Source organism: Dasypus novemcinctus, chromosome 6, assembly GCF_030445035.2.
Source record: "Dasypus novemcinctus isolate mDasNov1 chromosome 6, mDasNov1.1.hap2, whole genome shotgun sequence".
NCBI lineage: Eukaryota > Metazoa > Chordata > Mammalia > Cingulata > Dasypodidae > Dasypus > Dasypus novemcinctus.
In genome coordinates, this window is record NC_080678.1 from 10,939,178 (window position 1) to 10,951,459 (window position 12,282).

Consider the following 12,282-nt stretch of genomic DNA (forward strand, 5'->3'; position numbering starts at 1 on the left):
AAACCTATTTTCCCAGTAGGAAGAAATGGTAAGGAAGGGGGTTTCGCAAATGCTGGTTAACACACTCCACTCCTCCCTCCCCTTCTGGGCTCAGTCAAAAATTGCTATCAGACAAACTGTATTTTTTAACACACCCGGATGCTTCTAATGATAAGCAAGTCTGGGAGCCCTCTAATTACACCCTTCCAGGCCGGTGCCATGGAAAAGAAACGTAAGCCCAAGCTACCACCGTGCAGCCTAAAGCAATACATCCAAACGCGGTGTCCTCGTGCCGTGCGCCCGCCAGTCCAAGCTGGTTTTTCTGGCGCTCGATGTCCGTTTGGGGACTCAGGGGCCGACCCGGGGACGCCCGGCTTCCAGACCTGCCACCAGCGTTCCACGGGTTCCCAGCGAGCCCGGGAGCGAGCCGCCGAGTCATCCTTTCCAGACTCAGACTGGAAAGCTGGACCGTGCGGCGGTGTGTGCTCTTGGCAGCGCGCGCTCGGGGCCCCGCGGCCACATCATCCCGGGGTGGGGATGAGCGCGCTGGGGCCGCCCGAGCCACCGCCGAGCCGCGTCTGGCTCGCCGGCGCGCGCAGCCCAGGAGGCGCCCTGTCCCGAGCTGCCCCCGGGGGACTGGGGGGAGGGGGGGGGCGTCGCCGGCTCCGGGCGGGACCCCGGCGGTGCGGGGGTAGGGGGCCCGAAGCGGTCTCTAGGACCCGCGGGACGCCGCGGGCGGGCGGGGGTGCGGGGGGGACGCTAATTTGTTCCGTGGTAACGAGAGCGGGGCCGGCCGGCCGCGAGTCCCTCGCGCAGGCCGGCCTCCTTGCCTGACGACCGCCGGGTCCCGGGCCAGCGCGGCCAGCCTGCTCATTCAGTGCAACGGTCAAGGGCGGCTCGTGCCAGAAGCGCGCGCGCGCGCACACACTGGGAAAACTTTTTTTTTTTTTTTAATGAAAGCCTAGACCGGCGCATCGGCGGCGCGGGCGCCGCGCGAGGGATTCCGAGTTGACTCCATGCGGCAGGAAGTGTCTCCGGTGCGGACCGCCGGCCCCCGCTGCGCGCGCGCGGGGCATGGTGCCGCGCCCGCCGCCCGGCCCCGACAGTCGCTGCCCTGAAGGCCGGCGACGATGACAGCGCGCCCGCCGCCCGCGCCCCCCGCCCGCGCGCTCCTGCTCGCCCTGGCCGGGGCTCTGCTGGCGCCCCGCGCCGCCCGAGGTAAGTCGCCGGGCCCAGGCGGCTCCCGGCCGCGCTCCGGCTCGCGGCGCCCGCCCGCTGCCCCGGGTCGCCCAGCGGGCTGGACCCTCGCCCCACGCCGGAGCACCTCGCGGGACCCCGGAGGGGAGCACAGCGAGGGCTAGGGCCGCCCCGAGAGGCGGTGCACCCGCGCGCAGCTGCGGAACCCCGCGGGCTCGAGCTCCAGGCGTGGCGAGACCCCACCACCCCCAGGTGCCAATTCCGGGGCGGGGAAGGAGGGAGAGAGGAAACACCTGGCCGGGGACCTGCAGCGGGGGCCATGGCCTGGACGACACAGCCTCGGGGGTGCACCCCCACCCCTTCCGCTCCGGGTCTGGGCTAGAGGGGCATTTGATCGCCAGTTCTCTTGAGAGGAGTGTCTTTTGCCCTCGGAGTCCCTTAGCCTGACACCTACACGTGTCGCCCGGAGCGCTGCGGGTCGGGTCGCTCCACCCCCTCCCCCTTCAGGTCCCCGGGCCACCCTCGCCGGGTCCCTCTCCCACCCCTTGCCTCCCCACCTGATACCCTTAGGGGACGCGCAGCGACCCTGCAGGTGAGACATCACTTTCCCCCGCAGGTGTGCCTGCTGCACGCCCCTGCGGTCGTGGTGCTTTGTTTTGTTTTTTGTTTTAATAATTGGCTGTTGCCTGCTTCTTTAACGTTATCTCCTTTCTTGTTGAATCGCTCTCTGGTTGTCGGTGGTGGCCAAACCTTGAGCAGAAGTCGCCTCTCCGTTAATTTCCTGGCTGTGAATGATCCCTTAAACTAACGGGTGTAAAGCGAGAACTTCTTCAGAAGCTGAAACTAAGTTGCCAGTAGTGTAGCTGTTTTACAGATATAGATTTTCCCAAGTTGGTTTTCCTTAAAATTGGGCACCTGTGGATGCTTTCTGTTTGCGAGAAGAGGACAAACTCAGCAGGTGTCTTTTTAAAAATTCGGAAGCTTCCCTTGGTGGCCACCGCCGCCTTTCTGCCGCTAGGGGCGCCATCGGTCCACAGATGAATGGCTGAATTGACCCAGGCTCTACACTTATTCCACGTAACAGGCATTTATTTTAGCGACTGGCCTCAATCGCCAACCTTTACTACTTCACAGTACGTTTTGTTTTGCAGTTGCCACTGATATCCTCCATCTCCACCGCACCTAATGAAATGTGGCTAAAATCCAGCTCTTGTTAAAATCCACACAGCAATGAGGACCAATTTGGGAATTAGTGAGTAAATAAGAATTGCCCAGAGCAAGGAAGGAGCAATGAGGGAGCCAAAAAAAGCGTTCTGCTTACTATGTGATTTGAAAATGAAAAACAGTAGTTGAAAGTGTGAATGACTTCTGTACAGGTTGGTCCCTTTGAATGTATGAGAAAGAACTTTTAAGAAATAGAAAGGGAATCTCAAAGTACGCCTGAGATGGTCCTGAACTTGACACATGGTCTACACAAATTGAGCAAGGACAGTGTTGTTTAGAGGAAAAATATTTCATCAAGATAATAATAGGAAATTTCTTCTTGGTTGGAGGACAGATAACTTTCACTACAATTTTTGGAGAGTTTTTCTTTAGGGAGAGAGATGACCCACAAAAGAAAAGTAGTTAGACCTCAAGAGTACAGATGGGTGATATACTGTGATTTCCCAGGCTTCATGACTGTTTACCCTTGGATTCTCCATCTCAAGCCTTAAACCAAGGAGTGCCCCAAATCGTATTGTTGAGATAGTTTTAAAGATACTAGCATATAATGATAGATTTCTTTGGCGAGAGTAAAGGAAAACTTACTGCTTTGTGAGGACAGAGCATACTCTGGGGCTGGCAGCCATCCCCAGCTGTTACCCTGAGCTCCAGTGCAGTTGCTGACTGGGTTCTTGAGCCACTGCTTATCCCTGAAGGTCCAAAACAGCACTGCAGATGCCAGGTCCTCCCCCAGCCTTCCTCAACTCAGCAATATCCCCTGCCTTCTCCAGATGCCTAAATGCCAACACCCAGGAAGTCGGATATCACTGAGTGTTCTTTTCCTTCTCCATAAACCAACAACCTCCCAAATATACGCTCACCTCCCTGCTTACCTCCATCTTCATTATGGCCACCCCAACCCACGTCACTTAGAAAAAATCTCTTCCGGAGCCTCTGGTCTCTACTCTAGTAGCTCCTGCTGATCTGCTGCCTCTTTCCCTTCCCTGAACAGTGTTTTCTCCCCAACACACAACCAAGGTCATGATTTTTAATCATGAGTTGGATTATGCTGCTTTGCTGTTTAAAACTCTCCAGTGGCTTTCTACCACTCTTGAGAAAGAAAATCCAAACTTCTGACCAACCCAGTCCCTGTTTTCCTCGCTCATCTCCTTTCTTACCCTTCTGCTTCTCACTCTCTCTCCTCCACAATGGCTATTCTTTTCTCCAACTTCCCAAGATAGTATTGCTGTGAAATTTTTAAAATGTGCAGTGTTTGCATTATAAAGACTTTGTAATATTCATTTGAGACACACAGTGTTCTGATTCAATTTCATTTCTATTGCAGCTTTGTTTCTCCTAGAATTAATAATTACCTTTATTTCCCTCCCCTACCCTTTGTTTTCTGGTGAACCAATCACTGCTTTGCCTCCAAACTTTCTGGGAGAACTATTAAACTCCTATATGATCAAGCACGTGAGTAATTTTTCCATTATTTTTTATTTTCTTGGTCTCATCTCTCCTGGATTCCTTTATCCCTCTGTTCAGGATGAACTGGTTACTTTTTAGACATGCAGCACAGCTGTTGTCCCAGGACAGCGCTTACCAAGATGCTGGAAATTCTTCTGCCTCCTTCCTGTGTTGGAGTATCTGTTTTCCGAACACAATAACTTTTCTCTTAGTGTATACCCTCCCCCCTTTTTGGAGGCCATCATCCAGTAACATCCTAAGGAAAGGCATGTAAAAGACAAATTTTTGATCCCGTATGAATGTGTTAGGAAGGCTTTCACCTGCAAATAGCAGAAAACATGGCCTCAGCATTCTTTTAAAGTTTTCTTCCCTCTACTTAACAAGCGGTCATGAAGTAAGGAGTGCACTGGTGTGGTGGGTCCGTGATTCCATCAGGGACCCAGGGTCTGACTCTGGTCTGTGTCTGCCATGCTTCGATGTTGACTTTTGTCTTCATGCTTACTGCATCGTGGCCTTGTAACGGCTGCTGTACCTCTTGGCATCATATTTGCGTTGCCGGCAGTTATAAAGGAAAAAGGGCAAAAGAGCTAGCCAGATCTATTTTTATTGTGAAAATAAAAGTGTTCCTAGAAATCCTCCTAGCAGAGTTCCTCGGTCGATCTTACTGGCCCGGATGTGACACAACCACAGCCAGCCGTATGAGGAAATAGAATAGTAAACATCTCTAGGTATACCTATTGCTGCTTCAGACAAAACAGATCTGTAAGAAAGTTGGAGTGGGTGGCTGCTGTGCTTTGCATGCTAATATATATGTTTTTACATAGTGTATATGTGTGTGATATGACACATAAGATATACATATTCCACCCTTGATTGATTTGGTTGTATGTCTAGGTATAAAGTTCCCAGTTAGGGACCATTTCCTCAGTATCTTGAAAGGCATTTCTTCAGTACCTCTATGAGAAAGTGATGGCATAATGATTGTCAAACCTCTGATTGTTGCATTTATTTCTGGAAGCTTTTATCTTTATTTCTAGTATTTTTACATTTCATGAAGATACCCTTCAGCAAAATTCTTACCGGTAAGCGTGATGGGTTACTCAGAGGACTCTTTCAGTCTGAAAACTCCTGTCGTAAAGTTCTGGAATACTTTCTTGTATTATTTCTTCAGCGATATTGTCTTCACTGTGTGATCCCCCTTTTTCTAGAACTGCTGTTAGTTCAATGTCCCAATCTTCTGAAATATCCCTTAGTTTTCTTATGTATTTTTCCTCATTTTGTCCTTTTGTTCTACTTTCTGGGAGAGTTCTTTGATTACGCTCTCCAACCCTTCTATTCACATTTATTTCTGCTATCATATACTTAATTTCCAAGAGCTGGCTCTTTTTGGAATGTTCCTTTTTTATTATTATTTTTTAAAGTGTTCTGGTCTTTTTGAAATAGGTACAAGATTTCTCTCAACCCTTTAAGTACATAAGTGTATTAAGTATTACTTCTTAAGGATTGTTCACTTTATTCTCATTGGTAGCTCAATGTTTTTTGGCCTATTTGTTATAAAGTCACTGACTTTCTTCAAATGTCTGATTCTTGGCTCTGTTTGTATTTAATAATGAGACTAAAAAGCTGATTGGAAATTGTGTGCTTCTGCAGATGGGTTTGACTGATAGGCTGTTTTATGGGAGACTTCCATATATCAGACCATTTCTCTCTCTTTTTTTTTTAAAGTCGGGTCAGTTTCTCAAAGATGAGTTTCTTGGCCTCCTTCGGAGGAAATATAGGCCTGGGCATAGGATGGGGTGCTGAGCAGGGGCCTGGGGTAAGAGACTCTGATAAGAGACTCTGTCTCACCGCTCAGTGTACTTTTTTTCCCTTAATCCTTTTGTTTTCAGTTTGGCATTTTGCTGTCCCTCCCTCCCTCCTGGCTATGCCTGAGGTTCTTCTCTGCTTCGGCTTCTCCAGAAAATCAATCTCCTGGGTCTGTCAGAGTGGGAGAAGTACAGCCACCTGGCTTGCTGGCTCTCCAAAGGAATCTTGGGCTGGAAGTTGTCTTCACCCGGCTTTCCAGCCCCACCCTGTTGACCGGCAGAGGTGCCCAGGGCCTCGCCTCGCCAGCCCTCCCCAGGGCTCTGCTTCTCCAGCTCCTGTTCCTTGGGCTTTCCCTCCCCTTCAGGCAGAGGGACTCCAGCTCGCTCTACTCTGCTTGGTAGGTAACTACTTGTTCGGACCCTTTCCATCTTCCCAAGTCCTCTCTCGTCCCTCTGCTCTCCAGCTCTTTGTCCTTTGTTTTGTGATTGTTATGACCACTATTCCTTGATGGTAGGGGTTCAGGAGGAAGTACAGACTGCTCCAGTGAATCTGCCACAGCTGCCTGAAAGTCAGCCCATGCTTTTATGGCCACACTCCACGCAGACGTATTTTCTCCCCCCGCCCAATTTGGCTCTTTCTGTTCCTTGCTTGTGGAAACAAATTAAATCCTTTTTTAAATGTTCTAAAACTTTCCTTTAAAAATGTATAAACTCAAAGTCAACATATACCTAATTAGATAGATGTTGCAGCTGTGGAAACTGTAAAACATTTCTTGGGGAATGCAACTCCATCATCTAAAGGAGCATAAGCACATTTAGCCTGGTGTAGATGATGCCTTACTGAACTCGAGTTGCAAAAAGTTCCTTTTTTTTTTTTTTCCTGTATGAGCATGTGTTCTAGAGGCCACTTTAAGCTAAATTGTTCCTGCACTATTGATGACTTATAAAAACAGGTGTGAGAAACATGTTCAGATGTTTCTTCTGTAGCAAATGACGAGTCCCTTGGCTTGGGCTGGGTGCCCGCTGGGAGCTGGATGAAACAGAACCAGAGTTTGTACATGTTTTTTAATTACCAGGTCTTTGCAGTTGAGGCAGTGACAGTGATATAAGCTAGACAGAATGTTTTAGAACGTGGTTTCTGTGCATTTTTAGTAGCTGTTTATGTGTGCTTAGCATTTTATTTGACCTAAAGTTTTCATACAGGTGCATCGTTACTTTAAAAGGCAATTATGGATGCTTGGGTGCCAGGCAATGTGCCAGCGCTCTTGGACGCGCTACCACATGGTCCTGGTGAAACATCTTGCAGTTGATCCTGTTAGCCTCACTTTCCAGAAGAGGAAACCATGCTGGAAAGTGGCAGATGGAGGGGGGTCTCCGGGCTGTCACAGGACAGAGACGGGTCTCAGGACTCTATCGATACTCCTTTGCTGCAGGAAGCGTTTTGTAATCTCTGTACTGCTCTATCTTTAGGATAATTATAATGGCCATAGCCATGAGATTTAGTTCGGCTTGAAACAGAATGGTAACCCAGAATAAACTTTATTTCCAACTGAGTAATGCAGTGTTCTGCTTTGACAGGCCACCATTTCAGTCCTCATTCCTTCTCCGGGTTATTTGTATCCTGCTTTCTTGTGCCTTACGTCATGCCCAGTATACCTGGCTTCCAATTGAATGATGCTGTAGGAAAGCCAAATAATTCAGAATCATATCGATGTGGGGTTTTTTATCCTTTAAGCTTTTATGTCATCCCAGGGTTACATTTAGAGCTTAGTCAGCTATGCAGGACTAGCTCTGGACTATGCACCTGTTTACCTGTTCTGGAAGCTTTGCCCTCTCCAATCACTTTTTCTTTTTCTTTTTTTTTTTTTTAAACAGACTGTTTTAATTAGTTACAAACTTTTATGGCTTGCATTCCTGACTAGTATTGGAGATGTGCTATTTCTACAGTGTATTGATAGTTAAATCTATTTTATTTTATTTATTTAATTTCTTTCGCCTTCCCCCACCCTGCCCCAGTTGTCTGTTCTCTGTGTCCATTAACTGTGTGTTCTTCTGTGTCCACTTCTATTCTTGTCAGTGGCACCGGGAATCTGTGTCTCTCTTTGTTGTGTCATCTTGCTGCATCAGCTTTCCGTGTGTGCAGCACCACTCCTGGGCAGGCTGAACTTTCTTTCATGCTGGGCGGCTCTCCTTACGGGGTGCACTCCTTGCGTGTGAGGCTCCCCTACGCAGGGGACACCCCTGCATGGCATGGCACTTCTTGCGTGCATCAGCACTGCGCGTGGGCCAACTCCACATGGGTCAGGGAGGCCTTGGGTTTGAACCCTGGACCTCCCATGTGGTAGGCGGACGCCCTAACCGTTGAGCCAGGTCCGCTTCCCTCCAATCACTTTTGATGGTCTGTTCTTCTAAATGTTCATCAACCTTGAAATGTTCATCTTCCCCAGCAGGAAGAGGAAACGATTCCTTCTTTGGTGTTTTGCATATTTGTAAGTAAACTCAGGGTCAGATTTAAGCATTTCTCATAATACGTATGCTCACTTGAATCTGAATTCAAGTCATTTGAGAACCTGGTTTTGTGTTTTGTTTAAATCCCTTCCATGTTTTTTGTTTGTTTGTTTTATAGTGGTCTTGGGAGCCTGGTTTAGGATTTAGTGTCTGTGTTATATCTTAAAGTACAGCTGCACCCTGGTTTATGGAATAGATGTATTCCTGAAATGAGGCAAAACAAAATTTTAAGAATACAACCCTTTCATCAGTAAATTTTACTATAGGTTGAGATGATTTCATGAAAAATAATTTTGGCCCCATCAGTCATTCTTGTATAAAATGTAAAATATTTTAAATGCTGAGAAAGGACATAGAATAAGTTACACATCCCTGTGCCAACCAGATTTTACCATATATGCTTCAGAACTTTTAAAACTTGAAGATGTAAAATGTTGAGGACATTTATAGCCATCTCCCATTCTTCCCACCCATCCAGTTCTCCTGCCTCCTCCTGCAGAGGCAACTGCTAAATTGAAGTGGAGAGTATGTGTCCTTAATCAATATTTGATCTTGTTTTTGAATTTATTGCATAAATGGAACCCTACTGTATACAACAGACTTCTGCAACTTGTTGTTTTCAGTAAACTTTTTTTCCTTATTCATGTTGACATAATGTGCTTTTTTTATTCCTTTTAATTGGATGACTAAACCATAAGTTATGCGTGCCTCTATTGCTAAATACCTGTTTTCCCCAACCTTTTGATATTGCAATGCTGCAAAGCTCCTAGTACTTATCTCTTCATATACAGGTGTGAGCTCTAGGGAATCTTATTAGAAGTGGAATTTCTGGGTTGTATAGTACAGCAATTTTCTGCATTATTATATTTTGCTAACTTGCTTTGCAAAAAGGTCGAATCAGTTGTCATGCTTACTAGTTGGAGAGTTCTGGTTAATTACATCTTTACTAATACTTGGTATTTTCAGACATTTACATATTCCCAATCTGGATGTGAAATACTTCATTGTATTATTTAGTTTTCTTAATCACTAGAGACTCTAAGACTTTTTATGCAATTTATATGTTCTCTGCATTTCTTCTTTGAATTACTTATTCATATCACTTGCCTGTTTTTATTTTTAGTGTGGTTTAAGACTCTCTTTCCTGAGCTTTGCAAGAAATTCCTTGTAGTTTCTTCTAAATTTCAACTTTTTGCTGTTCACATTTAGTGTATCTGTAACTTATTTTTTAGTTATTGTATCAGGTTAGGGTCTGTTGTTTTCCATGTAGATAACCACTTGTTCCAGTATTATTTATTGAATTCCACACCCTGATTTTCAGGACTACTTCTGATATGCTCCAGTTAGAGATGTGCATCCAGCTGCTTGGTCTGTTCCACGGTGCTGCTTATTCAGTTTGTCCAGTGATCCTGGCTTTCGCCCTCCCTGCCCCTCACCCAGGAAACCCCTCAGTGCCAGGCGACCAGGGTCATGGGCGCCCTCAACCTTGGGCAAATCAGGTGATCTTTCTTCCCTAGTTTCCCTGCTCTAAAACTGTGGTCCTTGTCTCTACTCCACAGGTTGGTCAACACGTTTATTTGGTGCTTACCGTCATCACAAAGCTGTGTCAGTTGCTGGTAATGCATTGGTGAGAAAAATGGACACGGAATCTCACCTCTTGGCATTGTGAGTGGATCCTAGAAATGTATAGAAAATGAGTGGAACCCACCTGGCACCATGATTCTTGGCTTCCATTTCTCCAAAAAGTTGATCAGCAAAGCCAGTCAGCTGCTCTCCTGCTGGCATGTTTAGTCTCCTCCTTGGCAGCTGCAGGGGTGAGATGTGCTAATGGTGGGGCCAGGCTGAGCTTGGGGGCGAAGCCATCAGCTGTTCCCATCTCCCTCTGGCTGAGGCACAGTGAGAACAGCTGGGGAGCAAGGCTGACATACACTCCCAGAAGCTGTTCCTCTGCCAGAGGAGGTGTCAACAGAATTCCATTCATGGGAGCCTTCCTGGAGTGCATTTTGAATTTGCTCCATACTTTAGAATTCTAATACAGAGAACGATTGTGTAATGGGGTAAGCCGGCAGTTGAAAGACTCATCTGTACCTCTTTGTAACTTTTGGAATGAATAGATTGATTTCTTTACTGATACATCTAGAAAAATCCAGTGCCTGATCTGTCACTAAAAGAAGGTGGTGTAGGATTTATTCTACTCAATTCATTAAGTTTTACTTCCAGCTTCTTAGTACGGAGAGTCTGTTCCTTTGATCATAATTTATTCAGCAGTGGTAGATGGTCTTCCTGAAACTTCCACAGTTGACACATTTTACTCTTTTTCTTCTCCCTGCTGGCCTTAAAGTGTTTTTCAGCCTTCTTTCTTTGTCAGCAGAGCTTAGGGCTAAGCTACTGGTTACAGAGATTCAGTAACCAGTACTTTCAAAAGGGGTGGCAGAAAGGAATGGGATAGAATATAGTTTAAAAGGCCAAGTCAAGATGACTGTTTTAAAACATAAAACATCCCTAACAATCTTTGTCTTGCTTCTCTTTCTCTTATGGGCATAAGTGAAAATAATGAGACCCCTTTACCTTCCCTCCCCTGATGTTGCAGCCCTGTGGATGCAGTGGGCGGGAAGTGCTGTCAGGCTGTGGTAGTGAGATGCAGCTGCGAGGCGGCTGGGCTCATGGCCAGATTTCTGGACTTGGAGTGAGAGGCCTGAGTAGCTGTGCGACTTAGAGGAAGCTGTGAGATCTTTCTGAGTGTTTCCTTATTTGACAAAGTAGAAGTAGGATGCAGCTTATCTCGCCAGGTGGTGGTGAGCATTTAACGGGGGATGTTGGGGAGAGTGTCGTGTAATTTGCCTTCCCTCTTTAGTTGGATGTGGGCACACATGGTGCTGCTGTATGTTCAGCTGGTGCTCAGGACTTTCAGGGCATAAAGTTTGTGACATCTGCGTACCCCCCTTGCCTCCGGCTCTTGGTAGCTGGTGTTTCAAGGTAATCCCAAAGTTCAATGGAGAGGGCAGCAGAAGTTTGGGAAAGCAAGGTAGTTCCTGTTCCTTTTTCTCCCACCTCAAATCTTGTGTTTCAATCTTCGTTTTTATTCATCTGGAGTTAAGGGCATCTATTTGTTAATCAGGATCATTTGTCTTTATATCAACTTTTTCAAATACAGTATCACTCGCTCAAAGCAGACAAAATAATTCTTAGGTTCCTCTCTACTGTGTGGGATGTACCCTGCGGCTGGGCAGGAGGGCTGGGGGGAAAGAGTAAATGATGGTGGAAACCCAGGCCAGGGTATGAATTTTCCAGGACCCCGGCTTCCCCTGGCTTAAACTTACTCATCAACCCCAAAGAAATTTGGTCACCATTCAGCAAGAACTCTCCGTCCTTCCCTCTGCCTGGCCCTGGTAACCTGTAATCTACCCTGTCTCTATACATTTACTTTTCTAGGTATTTTTTGACTCTTTGTGCCTGGCTTATCTTGTTGAACTTAATATCTTCAAGATTCATCCTTATTGTAGCATGCTATCAGACCTCCATTCTTTCCGTGGCTGGATAATATTCCATTGTATGGGTATACCATATTTGTTTATTCATTTCATCTGTTGATGAGCACTGGGGTTGCTTCCACCTTTTGGTTTCTGGGAACAATGCTGCTGTGGACATCGGTGTACAAATATCTGTGTGATTCCCTGCTTTCATTTCTCTGGGGTATATACCTGGAAGTGGGATTGCTGAGTCATATGATAGTTCTATGTTTAACTTTCTGAAAAACCATCAAACTGTTTTCTGTTGCCTCACTTTACATTCCTGCCAACAATGTACAAGAGCTCCCATTTCTCTGCATCTTTACCATTTTTTCCTTTCGCTTAAGCAATGAAACAGTGGGTATGAAGTATTTTGATTTGCATTTCCCTAATGTTTAATGATTTTGTGCATTTTTTCATGTGTTTATTGGCCATTTATATATCTTCTTTGGAGGAAAGTCTATTCAAGATCTTTGCCAATTTTTAAATTGAAGTTGTCTTTTTTTGTTGAGTTGTAGGAGTTCTCTACATATTCTGGATATTAAATCCTTACTAGATATGACTTCCAAATATTTTCTCCCATTATGTACTTTGTTTTTTCACTTTCTTGACAT

At 46.2% G+C, this 12,282-nt stretch overlaps 1 protein-coding gene across 1 annotated transcript in view; it reads left to right on the forward strand.

The window, feature by feature from the left end:
* Window positions 1-745: 745 nt before the first annotated feature.
* Window positions 746-12,282, forward strand: part of ADAM12 (ADAM metallopeptidase domain 12) — a 377,451-nt gene continuing 365,914 nt past the window's right edge. The window contains 1 exon segment of the mRNA XM_058298149.2: window positions 746-1,197. Within this exon segment, the coding sequence (XP_058154132.1) occupies window positions 1,110-1,197 (88 nt within the window). The 5' untranslated portion in view covers window positions 746-1,109.